We start from the raw sequence: 16,324 nt of genomic DNA, 5'->3' as shown, positions 1-16,324 counted from the left end.
GATCACTGAGATAGGATATATCTCAGTGATCAAAATTCACTCTGGAACGAATCTGCCGGCCGGCAGATTCGGCGGGCGCACTGCACATGCGCCCGCCATTTTGGAAGATGGCGGCGCCCAGGAAGGAAGACGGACGGACCTCGGGCGGCCAGGTAAGTATAAGGGGGGGGAGATCAGGGCACGGGGGGGGCGTCGGAGCACGGGGGGGTGGATCGGATCATGGGGGGTGGTGGATCGGAACACGGGAGGGAGGATTGGAGCACGGGGAAGGATTGGAGCACGGGGTGAGGGATCGCTGTGCGGGGGGGGTGGATCGGAGCACGGGGGGGGGGGTCGCTGTGTGCGGGGGGGGGATCGGAGTGCGGGGGGGTTTGATTGCAGCACAGGGGGTGTGATTGGTGCACGGGGAAGCGGACAGGAGGACGGGGGAGCGGAGCACAGGACGGAGGGGAGCGGACCACAGATCGGGGGGCTGGGGGGGCGATCGGAGGGGTGGGGTGGGTGCACATAAGTGTTTCCAGCCATGGCCGATGATATTGCAGCATCGGCCATGGCTGGATTGTAATATTTCACCAGTTTTTTAGGTGAAATATTACAAATCGCTCTGATTGGCAGTTTCACTTTCAACAGCCAATCAGAGCGATCGTAGCCACGAGGGGGTGAAGCCACCCCCCCTGGGCTAAACTACCACTCCCCCTGTCCCTGCAGATCGGGTGAAATGGGAGTTAACCCTTTCACCCGGCCTGCAGGGACGCGATCTTTCCATGACGCATATGCTGCGTCATGGGTCGGAATGGCACCGACTTTCATGACGCAGCGTATGCGTCAAAGGTCGGGAAGGGGTTAAATAAATAAAAAGTGTCGTCATTTATTGACAACTAATTCTCCACTGATTGAGCTGTATGAAGACTTGCTTTTATTTATTTATTTTCTGAGGCAAGCTGTAGTTTTTAGTGGTACCATGTAGGGGTACATACGACTGATTGCTGCATATTACATTTTTTTGGGTAGGTGAATACCTGAAAAACGTTAATTCTGGCATGTTTATTCTTTACAACACTTACTGTAATTATTTCATAGTTTGATTGAACTTTTAATCGCTTTACCACCTTAGATGTATAGATTATAGATACGTCAAAGGTGCCCCCCCCCCCCCCCCCCGGTTTCCTTTGGCATTTAACACCATTGCACTAGAAGCAGGTCACTAATTCCGCCCATCGGCACCCATGTCACATGACCGCAATTTGCCAATGGGTTGTGTGACAACCCGAGGTCTGCAGCAGACACCTGTGGTTGTCATTGTCGGATTGCTATGAGTGCCGCCCAGCGGTTGGCACTCATAGCAAGTGAGCATTTCTGATACAGAGTAGGGCTGAAGCCCTGCTCTGTGTAGCACAAGCGATCAGATGATTGCAGCTTCTTGTGTCTCCAATTCAGTCAAATAGTGGCAGATCTGCAAAAACTCTAAGGCTTGGTTCACATTGCGCTATGGCTCTACGTTTAACGGACTACATTACACCGCGACATAACGCGGTGTAACGTAGTCCATTAACGCCGCCATAGACTGCAATGTCGGACGCATCTCTAGCGCACACCCACACTGGGCGTGCGCTAGCGATGTGCGGTCATTTGAGTGATGGACCCGAGACGCGGGCTGCAGCGTTTCCGGGTCAGTCACTGCTAGCGCAGATGGAGCTAGCAGAAGCTCCATCTGCGCTAGCGCTGTGCAAGCGCCGGCACTTGCGTTAGTGCAGTCCGTTTAACGGATATGTTGAACAGACTGCACTAATGCAGTGTGAACCTAGCCTTACCGTTTCTCTTATTCATTCTCGTCAGGACTATTGTAACTCTACTAATCGGTCTTCCTCTTACCAAACTCTCCCTGCTCCAATCTGTCCTTAATGGGCCACTGTCACCCCCTCCAGCCGTTATAAACTAAAAGAGCCACCTTGTGCAGCAGTAATGCTGCATTCTAACAAGGTGGCTCTTTTAGTTATTGGTGCATTTATTCCCAAAATAAAGCGTTTTATAACTTCTCCAAAATACCTGTCTTTAGACAGGGAGGCAGGTCTTAACCCCCCTGCTTGAAATGCCACACTGCCGTCACTCAAATCTTCATGGGCGCCGCCCCCTCCGCGCTGTTTTCCCATGAAATCCGGCGCCTGCGCTGTTTAGTACTGGCTGGTGCAGGCGCAGTGAGCTCTGGCCATCTGACCTCACATCCAGTCTTGCAGACTGCGCGTGCACCAGCCAGTACTACACAGCGCAGGCGCCAGATTTCATGGTAAAACAGCGCAGAGCCCCTGAAGATTTGAGTGACGGCAGTGTGGCGTTTCAAGCGGGGGGGCTAAGACCTGCCTCCCTGTCTAAAGACAGGTATTTTGGAGAAGTTATAAAACGCTTTATTTTGGGAATAAATGCACCAATAACTAAAAGAGCCACCTTGTTAGAATGCAGCATTACTGCTGCACAAGGTGGCTCTTTTAGTTTATAATGGCTGGAGGGGGTGACAGAGGCCATTTAATGCTGCTGCCAGGATCATATTCCTCACCAATCTTTATACTGATGCCTCTACCCTGTGTCAGTCATTATACTGGTTACCCATCCACTCCAGAATCCAGTACAAAATTACTACCCTCATCCACAAAGCACTCCATGGCTCAGCTCCACCCTACATCCCCTCCCTGGTCTCAGTCTACCACCCTACCCGTGCTCTCCATTCTGCTAATGACCTGAGGTTAACATCCTCAATAATCAGAACCTCCCACTCCCATCTCCAAGACTTTTCACGTGCTGCGCCAATTCTTTGGAATGCACTACCCAGGTTAATACGATTAATCCCTAATACCTACAGTTTTAAGCGTGCCCCAAAAACGCATTTGTTCAGACTGGCCTACCGTCTCAACCTAACTGTCCCTGTGTTGCCCATTCAAAAAACAAACCATAATCAATCAGTTTCCTCGCATCATCATCTTCTCATACGCTTTATGCATTTAATAGACCTCTTTACATGTATTGTTACATATTTAGGCTGATAACTGGTTCATGCAGCTTTACATGAACACCTGATTCTTACACTATGGCTGGTCCGAAAAACGAAAGCAATTGTTACCATCCACCTCTCGTGTCTCCCCTTTTTCCTCATAGTTTGTAAGCTTGCGAGCAGGGCCCTCATTCCTCTTGGTATCTGTTTTGATTGGTGCTTATTGTTATGCTGTAATGTCTATTGTCTGTACAAATCCCCTCTATAATGTAAAGCGCTGTGGAATATGTTGGCGCTATATAAATAAAATTATGATTATTATCTGAAGTACCAACCCCACTACCTTCAGCCACTATGGCCTCTTTCACACTTCAGTCTTTTGGCATCAGTCTAAAACCGCCATTTTCCTCAAATAACGGATCTGTCAATTTTTTTTTGACGGATCCGTTATTTTCCCATAGACTTGCATTAGCGACGGATTGTGACGGATGGTCGTCCGTTCCTTCCGCCATGCGACGGATCCGTCGAAATTTGGCGGACGTTTTCTGAAAATAGACGGACATTGAAACGTTTTTTGTCAGCGCCGAAATGGCGGATCGCGACGGATCCGTCGCATCCGCCATTCCATAGAATGGCCGCCTATGGGCAACGGATCCGCCGCAACCGTTTTTTCGGCGGATCCGTCGCCCCAATCCGTTTTTTCAATTGCGCATGCTCCAAAAAGAAGATACTTTTCCCAGACAACCCCCAAGTAATGGATCCGTCAAAAAACGGATCCGTTAGAACCGTTTTCGCAACAATTGTGACGGATCCGTCAATCCGTCACTATGTCGGTAGTGACTGACGCCAAATAACTGAAGTGTGAAAGAGGCCTATGCAGTTAACTGAGCCATGCAGTACTGCTCCACAACCAAGCACATTTAAATGCCACTGGAAACAGCTGATCGGTGGTGGTGCCAGTTGTCACACCCCACTGATCTAGTATTGATGACCATGAATATTAAAGTAGCAGACAATCCTTGTGAAATGGCTTTTTAAAGATGGGGATCTCTTAAATTATATAATTTTTTCTCCAGGTAAATTGAACCTGCAATAAATTTTATTGCAGTATATGATAAAATTAATGTTCTCTTATGAAGCCCAGCCACAGTAAAAAGACAACAACGAATGGGTCCTTTAGTAGACTCTCGGGTGTAATGGTAACCCATTCCATTGGCACTGTGATTTTTTTCTTTTTTAATAGCACACAGCCGCAATCATCCTTGCAGGATTGAATCAGATGCCAGTGCCAGAGATTGACAATCTGACAGTAGCTTTTAGTGGTTAACCAGCAGTGATCACATCTGCTCTTCGTAGGCATACAGTTGGCATCTGCCTGCAGCTAATTTTATATGAATAATCAGAATGCCATTATTACCTTTACCGCGACGTACACCAAAGCAACTAGGATTCTGTGGTTCAGTGTTCACAGTCGGAGGGTTTTCTTGATACTTATCAGCCTGTGGTATCTCACGATGGATGTGATAAGAAAGATTCCTAAGGAGGCACACAACATTCTCCACAAGCTAAAGCAAATAAAAAAAAAATTAAAAAACAAAAGACAGCACAAATACAATGGGACAAAACAATTGAACAACAGAAATTGTTCAATACAATAAATGCCCAAGAAAACATCCAGTAATGGCCATTTACAACTGCTCTGCTCTCTCCACACTTATCGAAGACCCGAGAACTGGCTGGAACACGTTAGCACCTCTCAGACTTGGCCCATGGACACTATAAAATGTACACGGCAGACCACTCCCAATTACCTCTCACATTTAAAGAGCTTCTTAGCCTACATTTACGGAAGGTTATAACTACTACTGCGATACAATGGTTTGCCAACTGTCAACTTGCTTTTTTCCTGTTTATGACCAGTAATGAAACCGGTAAGTTCGTGTACGTGACATCAATAAATACCTTGCTGTCAGCTTGCCCGTGGCCAACCTCTGAACGCAATATGTGGACAACAGAGTCCACAAGCCCCTCACACTCCCTCATTTTCCTGCGTGCTTCAGAGCGCTCAGAAGAGATATTCCTGAAGGGTAAAAACGTCATATGTATATTACAATGCAAGACAAAGATTTTGACAAACTACATAACTTTTTTTCCCATTTCTTACTGTTCACGACTAGTGCATTTTCCCTTAATTCCTGACATTTTCTGATTTTATTGTGCATGCGCTTTTAACAGATAAAAAAACAACAACACATGTCTGCCTTCTCTGGCTGCCCGATGATGTGCAGCTGCTCTACATTGCGGTGGCATTTGGGAGACCAATTGGACATATATGTGGACAACCCCTTTAAAAGGAATGTGACAACAGGATTTCACACCTTAAACTCTGTATACATGCATGTAGCACTTTCTAAAACAAATCCAGCAATATTCTTTGCATGGCCAGTTCCTTGTTACTGGGTAATCAGAGCTTGAATTCATATGCAAATGAGGCTTAGGAGCTATGGTAGATCTGGCACCTCTGTCACCCTAGCCACTATGCTGAATAACTTCAGGCAAGAAAGACAAGCAGGAGGAGGCTCAAGAACACCATCTTCGGAAATTTCACCTTCCTAGCCAATAGAGTCATGGTGTCTCAGGCCACCTATCCAACCACGGATGGTGCACCTTATGTTAGGTACCTTAAAGGGGTTGTCTGGTCCTCAGCTACACTCTATGTGACAGCACACTACACGCTGTGAGGATTCTGCGATGCTGGTAGAGCGACAGGAGGCCACAAACTCCACTACATTATTGTATATTCTCTAAAAGTTTATTGTCAGACAAATCAATCACCAATGCAAAAAAAAAAAAAATAAATTACCGCAAACATCCTGTTGTATTAACCAATGCGGGTTCCCACTCAATGTGTCGAGACTTCCCCTCTTCAGCATTCACTTCACCATCCCTGTGCCAACCAGAATAAGGAACAAGGATCTCCTGAGTCAGAGTGTAAAGAGCTTGATCAACAAGCTCCATCTTTATGGAGTCCATGGAGGATAAATTCCAGAGAGTGCCTAATTAATATAAGTGATAATAAAGTCAGCAACCTTCATAAAAAATGGAGGACTGTTGGTGGAAAATTTAGGGCAATTTTTATTTTTGTATAAATTAAAGTGGAAAACAAACCTGAAATTTGACAAATATGTATACAAATTAGCAGTCCCCAATCTTTGAATAGTTATACCCTTAAACCGGATAGTCAGATCACACAAAATAGTAAACCTTTCACCCTACGTCTACTCTATGTCAGCAGATTCATAAAACAAAGAAAAAAAAGTCTTATTTTGTTAAGCTATTAGAAACATTAAAATTTAGCGGCAGTGTTATTTTTTCAATGAATTCACTTTTTTTTTTCTTCTTTTTTTTACAGACCCATTTACTTTAATAATCTTTGAAAGGCCTATACAACGGAAAATTCTCAAAGGTGATATTTTAAAAATGGCACTCATCACATTATTCAAAACGACTTTCACAATATTTGCCAATTCTACAAGGCGATCCATAACAATTAATGCAAAGAGGGGAAAAAAATGCTCTCGCAAATGCATTGACTATGCCCCAAATTTGTCATTCACAAGGAGTAACAGGAGAAAATGGAACTAAATGTATTAACCCCTTTACCCCCGAGGGTGGTTTGCACGTTAATGACCGGGCCAATTTTCAGAATTCTGACCACTGTCCCTTTATGAGGTTATAACTCTGGAACGCTTCAACGGATCCCAGTGATTCTGACACTGTTTTCTCGTGACATATTGTACTTCGTGATAGTGGTAAAAATTCTTTGATAGTACCTGCGTTTAATTGTGAAAAAAACGGAAATTTGGCGAAAATTATGAAAATTTTGCAATTTTCCAACTTTGAATTTTTATGCAATTAAATCACAGAGATATGTCACACAAAATACTTAATAAATAACATTTCCCACATGTCTACTTTACATCAGCACAATTTTGGAACCAAAATTTTTTTTTTGTTAGGGAGTTATAAGGGTTAAAAGTTGACCAGCAATTTCTCATTTTTACAACACCATTTTGTTTTTAGGGACCACATCTCATTTGAAGTCATTTTGAGGGGTCTATATGATAGAAAATACCCAAGTGTGACACCATTCTAAAAACTGCACCCCTCATGGTGCTCAAAACCATATTCAAGAAGTTTATTAACCCTTCTGGTGCTTCACAGGAATTTTTGGAATGTTTAAATAAAAATGAACATTTAACTTTTTTTCACAAAACATTTACTTCAGCTCCAATTCGTTTTATTTTACCAAGGGTAACAGGAGAAAATGGACCCCAAAAGTTGTTGTACAATTTGTCCTGAGTACGCCGATACCCCATATGTGGGGGTAAACCACTGTTTGGGCGCATGACAGAGCTCGGAAGCGAAGGAGCGCCATTTGACTTTTCAATGCAAAATTGACAGGAATTGAGATGGGACGCCATGTTGCGTTTGGAGAGCCCCTGATGTGCCTAAACATTGAAACCCCCCCACAAGTGACACCATTTTGGAAAGTAGACCCCCTAAGGAACTTATCTAGAGGTGTGGTGAGCACTTTGACCCACCAAGTGCTTCACAGAAGTTTATAATGCAGAACCGTAAAAATAAAAAATCATATTTTGTCACAAAAATTATTTTTTAGCCCCCAGTTTTGTATTTTCCCGAGGGTAAGAGGAGAAATTGGACCCCAAAAGTTGTTGTCCAATTTGTCCTGAGTACGCTGATACCCCATATGTGGGGGGAACTAAGTCTGCCATTTGGAATGCAGACTTAGATGGAATGGTCTGCAGGCGTCACATTGCGTTTGCAGAGCCCCTAATGTACCTAAACAGTAGAAACCCCCCACAAGTGACCCCATATTGGAAACTAGACCCCCCAGGGAACTTATCTAGATGTGTTGTGAGAACTTTGAACCCCCAAGTGTTTCACTACAGTTTATAACGCAGAGCCGTGAAAATAAAAACATCTTTTTTTTTCCCACAAAAATTATTTTTTAGCCCCCAGTTTTGTATTTTCCCAAAGGTAACAGGAGAAATTGGACCCCAAAAGTTGTCCTATTTGTCCTGAGTACGCTGATACCCCATATGTTGGGGTAAACCCCTGTTTGGGCACACGGGAGAGCTCGGAAGGGAAGGAGCACTGTATTACTTTTTCAACGCAGAATTGGCTGGAATTGAGATCGGACGCCATGTCGTGTTTGGAGAGCCCCTGATGTGCCTAAACAGTGGAAACCCCCCAATTATAACTGAAACCCTAATCCAAACACACCCCTAACCCTAATTCCAACAGTAACCCTAACCACACCTCTAACCCTGAAACACCCCTAACCCTAATCCCAACCCTATTCCCAACTGTAAATGTAATCTTAACCCTAACTTTAGCCCCAACCCTAACTGTAGCCCCAGCCCTAACCCTAGCCCTAATGGGAAAATGGAAATAAATTCCTTTTTTTAATTTTTCCCTAACTAAGGGGGTGACGAAGGGGGGTTTGATTTACTTTTATAGCGAGTTTTTTTGATTGGCAGCCGTCACACACTGAAAGACGCTTTTTATTGCAAAAAAATATTTTTTTGCGTTACCACATTTTAACCCCTTTAACACCATTTTTTTTTTGGGACCACGTCTCATTTGAAGTCATTTTGAGGGGTCTATATGATAGAAAATACCCAAGTGTGACACCATTCTAAAAACCGCACCCCTCAAGGTGCTCAAAACCACATTCAAGAAGTTTATTAACCCTTCAGGTGTTTAATAGGAATTTTTGGAATGTTTAAATAAAAATGAACATTTAACTTTTTTACACAAAAAATTTACTTCAGCTCCAATTTGTTTTATTTTACCAAGGGTAACAGGAGAAAATGGACCCCAAAAGTTGTTGTCCAATTTGTCCTGAGTACGCTGATACCCCATATGTGGCAGTAAACCACTGTTTGGGCGCATGGGAGAGCTCGGAAGGGAAGGAGCACCGTTTGACTTTTCAATGCAAAATTGACAGAAATTGAGATGGGATGCCATGTTGCGTTTGGAGAGCCACTGATGTGCCTAAACATTGAAACCCCCCACAAGTGACACCATTTTGGAAAGTAGACCCCCTAAGGAACTTATCTGGATGTGTGGTGAGCACTTTGACCCACCAAGTGCTTCACAGAAGTTTATAATGCAGAACCGTAAAAATAAAAAAATCATATTTTTTCACAAAAATTATATTTTTGCCCCCAATTTTTTATTTTTCCAAGGGTAAGAGAAGAAATTGGACCTCAAAAGTTGTTGTCCAATTTGTCCTGAGTACGCTGATACCCCATATGTGGCAGTAAACCACTGTTTGGGCGCATGGGAGAGCTCGGAATGGAAGGAGCGCCGTTTGACTTTTCAATGCAAAATTGACAGAAATTGAGATGGGACGCCATGTTGCGTTTGGAGAGCCACTGATGTGCCTAAACATTGAAACCCCCCACAAGTGACACCATTTTGGAAAATAGACCCCCTAAGGAACTCATCTTGATGTGCTGTGAGAGCTTTGAACCCCCAAGTATTTCACTACAGTTTATAACGCAGAGCCGTGCAAATAAAAAATATTTTTTTTTCCACAAAAATTATATTTTAGCCCCCAGTTTTGTATTTTTCCAAGGTTAGCAGGAGAAATTGGACCCTAAATGTTGTTGTCCAATTTGTCCTGAGTACGCTGATACCCGATATGTGGGGGGGAACCACCGTTTGGGCGCATGGGAGGGCTCGGAAGGGAAGGAGCATCATTTGGAATGCAGACTTAGATGGATTGGTCTGCAGGCGTCACATTGCGTTTGCAGAGCCCCTAATGTACCTAAACAGTAGAAACCCCCCACAAGTGACCCCATATTGGAAACTAGACCCCTCAATAAACTTATCTAGATGTGTTGTGAGAACTTTGAACCCCCAAGTGTTTCACTAAAGTTTATAACGCAGAGCCGTGAAAATAAAAAATCTTTGTTTTCCCACAAAAATTATTTTTTAGCCCCCAGTTTTGTATTTTCCCAAGGGTAACAGGAGAAATTGGTCCACAAAAGTTGTTGTCCAATTTGTCCTGAGTACGCTGATACCCCATATGTGAGGGTAAACCCCTGTTTGGGCACACAGGAGAGCTCGGAAGGGAAGGAGCACTGTTTTACTTTTTCAACGCAGAATTTCCTGGAATTGAGATCGGACGCCATGTCGTGTTTGGAGAGACCCTGATGTGCCGTAACAGTGGAAACCCCCCAATTATAACTGAAACCCTAATCTAAACACACCCCTAACCCTAATTCCAACGGTAACCCTAACCACACCTCTAACCCTGACACACCCCTAACCCTAATCCCAACCGTAAATGTAATCTAAACCCTAACCCTAACTTTAGCCCCAACCCTAACTGTAGCACCAACCCTAACCCTAGCCCTAACCCTAGCCCTAACCCTAGCGGGAAAATGGAAATAAATACATTTTTTTTTTATTTTTCCCTAACTAAGGGGGTGATGAAGGGGGGTTTGATTTACTTTTATAGCGGGTTTTTTAGCGGATTTTTATGACTGGCAGCCGTCACACACTGAAAGACCCTTTTTATTGCAAAAAATATTTTTTGCAATACCACATTTTGAGAGCTATAATTTTTCCATATTTTGGTCCACAGAGTCATGTGAGGTCTTGTTTTTTGCGGGACGAGTTGACGTTTTTATTGAAAACATTTTCGGGCACGTGACATTTTTTGATCGCTTTTTATTCCGATTTTTGTGAGGAAGAATGACCAAAAACCAGCTATTCATGAATTTCTATTGGGGGAGGCGTTTATACCGTTCCGCGTTTGGTAAAATTGATAAATCAGTTTTATTCTTCGGGTCAGTACGATTACAGTGACACCTCATTTATATCATTTTTTTATGGTTTGGCGCTTTTATACGATAAAAACTATTTTACAGAAAAAATAATTATTTTTGCATCGCTTTATTCTCAGGACTATAACTTTTTTATTTTTTCGCTTTTGATGCTGTGTGGCGGCTCGTTTTTTGCGGGACAAGATGACGCTTTCAGCGGTACCATGGTTATTTATATCTGTCCTTTCGATCGCGTGTTATTCCACTTTTTGTTCGGCGGTATGATAATAAAGCGTTGTTTTTTGCCTCTTTTTTTTTTTCTTACGGTGTTTACTGAAGGGGTTAACTAGTGGGACAGTTTTATAGGTCGGGTCGCTACGGACGCGGCGATACTAAATATGTGTACTTTTATTGGTTTTTTTTTTTTATTTAGATGAAGAAATGTATTTATGGGAATAATATTTTTTTTTTTTTTTTCATTATTTTGGAATATTTTTTTTTTTACACATTTGGAAATTTTTTTTTTTACTTTTTTACTTTGTCCCAGGGGGGGACATCACAGATCAGTGATCTGACATGCAGCGCTGCAGGCTTCACAGTGCCTGCTCTGAGCAGGCTCTGTGAAGCCACCTCCCTCCCTGCAGGACCCGGATCCGCGGCCATCTTGGATCCGGGGCTGGAGGGAGCAGGGAGGGAGGTGAGACCCTCGCAGCAACGCGATCACATCGCGTTGCTCTGGGGGTCTCAGGGAAGCCCGCAGGGAGCCCCCTCCCTGCGCGGTGCTTCCCTGCACCGTCGGCACATCGCGATCATCTTTGATCGCGGTGTGCCAGGGGCGGTCCGTGACCGCTCCTGGCACATAGTGCCGGATGTCAGCTGCGATAAGCAGCTGACACCCGGCCGCGATCGGCCGCGCTCCCCCCGTGAGCGCGGCCGATCGGCTATGACGTACTATCCCGTCCAGGGTCAGATAAGCCCAGGGCACCTCGACGGGATAGTACGTCTAAGGTCACAGAGGGGTTAAGAGCTATAATTTTTCCATATTTTGGTCCACAGAGTCATGTGAGGTCTTGTTTTTTGCGGGACGAGTTGACGTTTTTATTGGTAACATTTTCAGGCATGTGACATTTTTTGATTGCTTTTTATTCCGATTTTTGTGAGGAAGAATGACCAAAAACCAGCTATTCATGAATTTCTTTTGGGGGAGGCGTTTATACCGTTCCGCGTTTGGTAAAATTGATAAAGCAGTTTTATTCTTCGGGTCAGTACGATTACAGCGTCACCTCATTTATATCATTTTTTGTGTTTTGGCGCTTTTACACAATAAAAACTATTTTACAGAAAAAATAATTATTTTGGCATCGCTTTATTCTCAAGACTATAACTTTTTTATTTTTTTGCTGATGATGCTGTATGGCGGCTCGTTTCTTGCGGGACAAGATGACGTTTTCAGCGGTACCATGGCTATTTATATCTGTCTTTTTTATCGTGTGTTATTCCACTTTTTGTTCAGCGGTATGATAATAAAGCGTTTTTTTGCCTCTTTTTTCTTGCGCTGTTTACTGAAGGGGTTAACTAGTGGGCCAGTTTTATGGGTTGGGTCGTTACGGATGCGGCGATACTAAATATGTGTACTATTATTGTTTTTTTTATTTAGATGAAGAAATGTATTTATGGGAATAATATTTTTTTTTTCATTATTTAGGAATATTTTTTTATTATTATTATTATTATTTTTTTTTTTTTACACATTTGGAAAAATTTTTTTTTAACTTTTTTATTTTGTCCCAGGGGGGACATCACAGATCAATGATCTGACAGTTTGCATAGCACTGTCAGATCAGTGATCTGACTTACAGTGCTGCAGGCTTCACAGTGCCTGCTCTGAGCAGGCTCTGTGAAGCCACCTCCCTCCCTGCAGGACCCGGATCCGCGGCCATCTTGCATCCGGGGCTGGAGCAGGCAAGACCCCTCGCAGCAACGCGATCACATCGCGTTGCTGCGGGGGGCTCAGGGAAGCCCGCAGGGACCCCCCTCCCTGCGGGAAGCTTCCCTATACCGCCGGCACATCGCGATCATCTTTGATCGCGGTGTGCCAGGGGTTAATGTGGCGGGGGCGGTCCGTGACCGCTCCTGGCACATAGTGCCGGATGTCAGCTGCGATAAACAGCTGACACCCGGCCGCGATCGGCGGTGCTCCCCCCGTGAGCGCTGCCGATCGCATATGACGTACTATCCCGTCGGTGGTCATAGGGGCCCACCCCACCTCGACGGGATAGTACGTCTAATGTCAGAAAGGGGTTAAACAATTTCTTCTGAATGCTGTTATACATCCATATGTTTTGGCACATGGAAGGACTTGGAAGAAAGACCACATACCGTATATACTCGAGTATAAGCCGAGACCCCTAATTTTGCCACAAAAAACTGGGAAAACCCCTTCATGCCCGGGGGATTTTTCGTTTTTCCGTGTTCATTTTTCGCTCCCCTCCTTCCCAGAGCCATAACGTTTTTATTTTTCCGTCAATTTGGCCATGTGAGGGCTTATTTTTTGCGGGACGAGTTGTACTTTTGAACGACATCATTGGTTTTAGCATGTCGTGTACTAGAAAACGGGAAAAAAAATTCCAAGTGCGGTGAAATTGCAAAAAAAAGTGCAATGCCACATTGGTTTTTTGTTTGGCTTTTTTGCTAGGTTCACTAAATGCTAAAACTGACCTGCCATTATGATTCTCCAGGTCAGTACGAGTTCATAGACACCTAACATGACTAGGTTATTTTTTTATCTAAGTGGTGAAAAAAAATTCCAAACTTTGCTGAAAAAAAAAGAAAAATTGCGCCATTTTCCGATACTCGTAGCGTCTCCATTTTTCATGATCTGGGGTCGGTTGAGGGCTTATTTTTTGCGTGCCGAGATGCAGATACGTTCTTTTGATCGCCCATTATTGCATTTTAATGCAATGTCGCGGCGACCAAAAAAACGTAATTCTGGCGTTTCGAATTTTTTCCCCGCTACGCTGTTTAGCGATCAGGTTAATACTTGTTTTTAATTGATAGATCGGGCGATTCGGAGCGCGGCGATACCAAATATGCGTAGATTTGATATTTTTTTTATTGATTTATGTTGATTGGGGCGAAAGGGGGGTGATTTAAACTTTTATATTTTTTTAATTTTTTTTAAACTTTTTTTTTTTTTAACTTTTGCCATGCTTTAATAGCCTCCATGGGAGGCTAGAAGCTGGCACAGCACGATCGGCTCTGCTACATAGCAGCGATCTGCTGATCGCTGCTATGTAGCAGAAATGGAGGTGTGCTGTGAGCGCCGACCACAGGGTGGCGCTCACAGCCACCGCTCATCAGTAACCATAGAGGTCTCTGGGACCTCTATGGTTACAATATACAAGCATCGCCGACCCCCGATCATGTGACGGGGGTCGGCGATGACGTCATTTCCTGCCGCCCGGCTGGAAGCAATAGTTAAATGCAGCTGTCTGCGTTTGACAGCGGCATTTAACTAGTTAATAGGTGCGGGCAGATCGCGATTCTGCCCGCGCCTATTACGGGCACATGTCAGCTGTTCAAAACAGCTGACATGTCCCGGCTTTGATGCGGGCTCACCGCGGAGCCCTGCATCAAAGCAGGGGAGCCGGCATCGGACGGTATAGTACGTCCGATGCCGGTAAGGGGTTAATGACTCGAGTATAAGCCTAGGATGGGAAATGCAGCAGCTACTGGTAAATTTCAAAAATAAAAATACCGTAGATACCAATAAAAGTAACATTCACCCCTTTCTGACATTAGACGTACGATCCCGTCGAGGTGGGATGGGCCCGTATGACCACCGACGGGATAGTACGTCATATGCGATCGGCCGCACTCACGGGGAGAGCGCGGCCGAGTGTCAGCTGACAATCGCAGCTGACATCCTGCACTATGTGCCAGGAGCGGTCACGGACCGCCCCTGGCACATTAACCCCCGGCACACTGCGATCAAACATGATCGCAGTGTTCCGGCGGTATAGGGAAGCATCGCGCAGGGAGGGGGATCCCTGCGGGCTTCCCTGAGACCTCCGGAGCAACGCGATGTGATCGCGTTGCTCCGAGGGTCTCCTACCTCCTTCCTCACTGCAGCAGGCCCGGATCCAAAATGGCAACGGCATCCGGGTAACGCAGGGAGGTGGCTTCACAGCGCCTGCTCAGAGCAGGCGCCGGGAAGCCTGCAGGAGTGCACGTCAGATCGCTGATCTGACAGTGCAAAGCAAAGTGTCAGATCAGCGATCTTACACTCTAACATGATGCCCTCCCCCGGGGCAATGTTATAGTGTAAAAAAAATATTCATATGTGTAAAAAAAAAAAATTCCTAAAATATATATATATAAATATATATATATATATATATATATATATATATATATATATATATATATATATATATATAAATTTTTTTTTTAGGAATTTTTTTTTTTTTTTTTTTTTTTTACACATGAATATTTTTTTTATACACATATACATTTTTTTTTTTTTACACATATATATATTTTGTTCCTATAAATACATTTCTTTATCTAAATAAAAAATAAAACAAAAATAAATAAATAAATCAAAGTACACATGTTTAGTATCGCCGCACCCGTAACAACCCGACCTAAAAAAAAAAAAACGAGGAAAAAAAACAACGCTTTATTATCATACCGCCAAACAAGAAGTGGAATAACACGCGATCAAAAAGACGGATATAAATCACCATGGTACCGCTGAAAACATCATCTTGTCCCGCAAAAAACGAGCCGCCATACAGCATCATCAGCGAAAAACAAAAAAAATTATAGTCCTCAGAATAAAGCAATGCAAAAATAAAAACTATTTTATAGAAAAAAATTATCGTATAAAAGCGCCAAAACATAAAAAAAATGATATAAATGAGGTATCGCTGTAATTGTACTGACCCGAAGAATAAAACAGATTTATCCATTTTACCAAATGCGGAACGGTACAAACGCCTCCCCCCAAAAAAATTCATGAATAGCTGGTTTTTGGTCATTCTTCCTCACAAAAATCGGAATAAAAAGCGATCAAAAAATGTCACGTGCCCGAAAATGTTACCAAGAAAAAAAAAACGTCAACTCATCCCGCAAAAAACAAGGCCTCACATGACTATGGACCAAAATATTGAAAAATTATAGCTCTCAAAATGTGGTAACGCAAAAAAATATTTTTTGCAATAAAAAAACGTCTTTCAGTGTGTGACGGCTGCCAATCATAAAAATCCGCTATAAAAAACCTGCTATAAAAATAAATCAAACCCACCCCATCATCACCCCCTTAGTTAGGGAAAAATTAAAAAAATGTATTTATTTCCATATTCCCATTAGGGTTAGGGTTAAGGCTACAGTTAGGGTTGGGGCTAAAGTTAGGATTACATTTACGGTTGGGATTAGGGTTAGGGGTGTGTTTGGATTAGGGTTTCAGTTATAATTG

General features: G+C 43.5%; 1 protein-coding gene across 4 annotated transcripts in view; it reads right to left on the bottom strand.

Moving 5' to 3' along the window:
* Positions 1 to 16,324, bottom strand: part of LOC138665474 (catenin delta-1-like) — a 182,784-nt gene that overhangs the window by 67,396 nt on the left and 99,064 nt on the right. For all 4 annotated transcript variants that reach the window (XM_069752988.1, XM_069752989.1, XM_069752990.1 and 1 more), the window contains 3 exons: positions 5,847 to 6,039; positions 4,946 to 5,063; positions 4,401 to 4,548 (listed from right to left, as the gene is read on the bottom strand). In XM_069752988.1, coding sequence (XP_069609089.1) covers positions 4,401 to 4,548; positions 4,946 to 5,063; positions 5,847 to 6,039 — 459 coding nt within the window. The remainder of the gene's footprint in view (positions 1 to 4,400; positions 4,549 to 4,945; positions 5,064 to 5,846; positions 6,040 to 16,324) is intronic.

Source organism: Ranitomeya imitator, chromosome 2 (genome assembly GCF_032444005.1).
Source record: "Ranitomeya imitator isolate aRanImi1 chromosome 2, aRanImi1.pri, whole genome shotgun sequence".
NCBI classification, from domain to species: domain Eukaryota; kingdom Metazoa; phylum Chordata; class Amphibia; order Anura; family Dendrobatidae; genus Ranitomeya; species Ranitomeya imitator.
The sequence above is the reverse complement of the archived record's forward strand: the minus strand, read 5'-3'. Positions and strand labels throughout refer to the sequence as shown.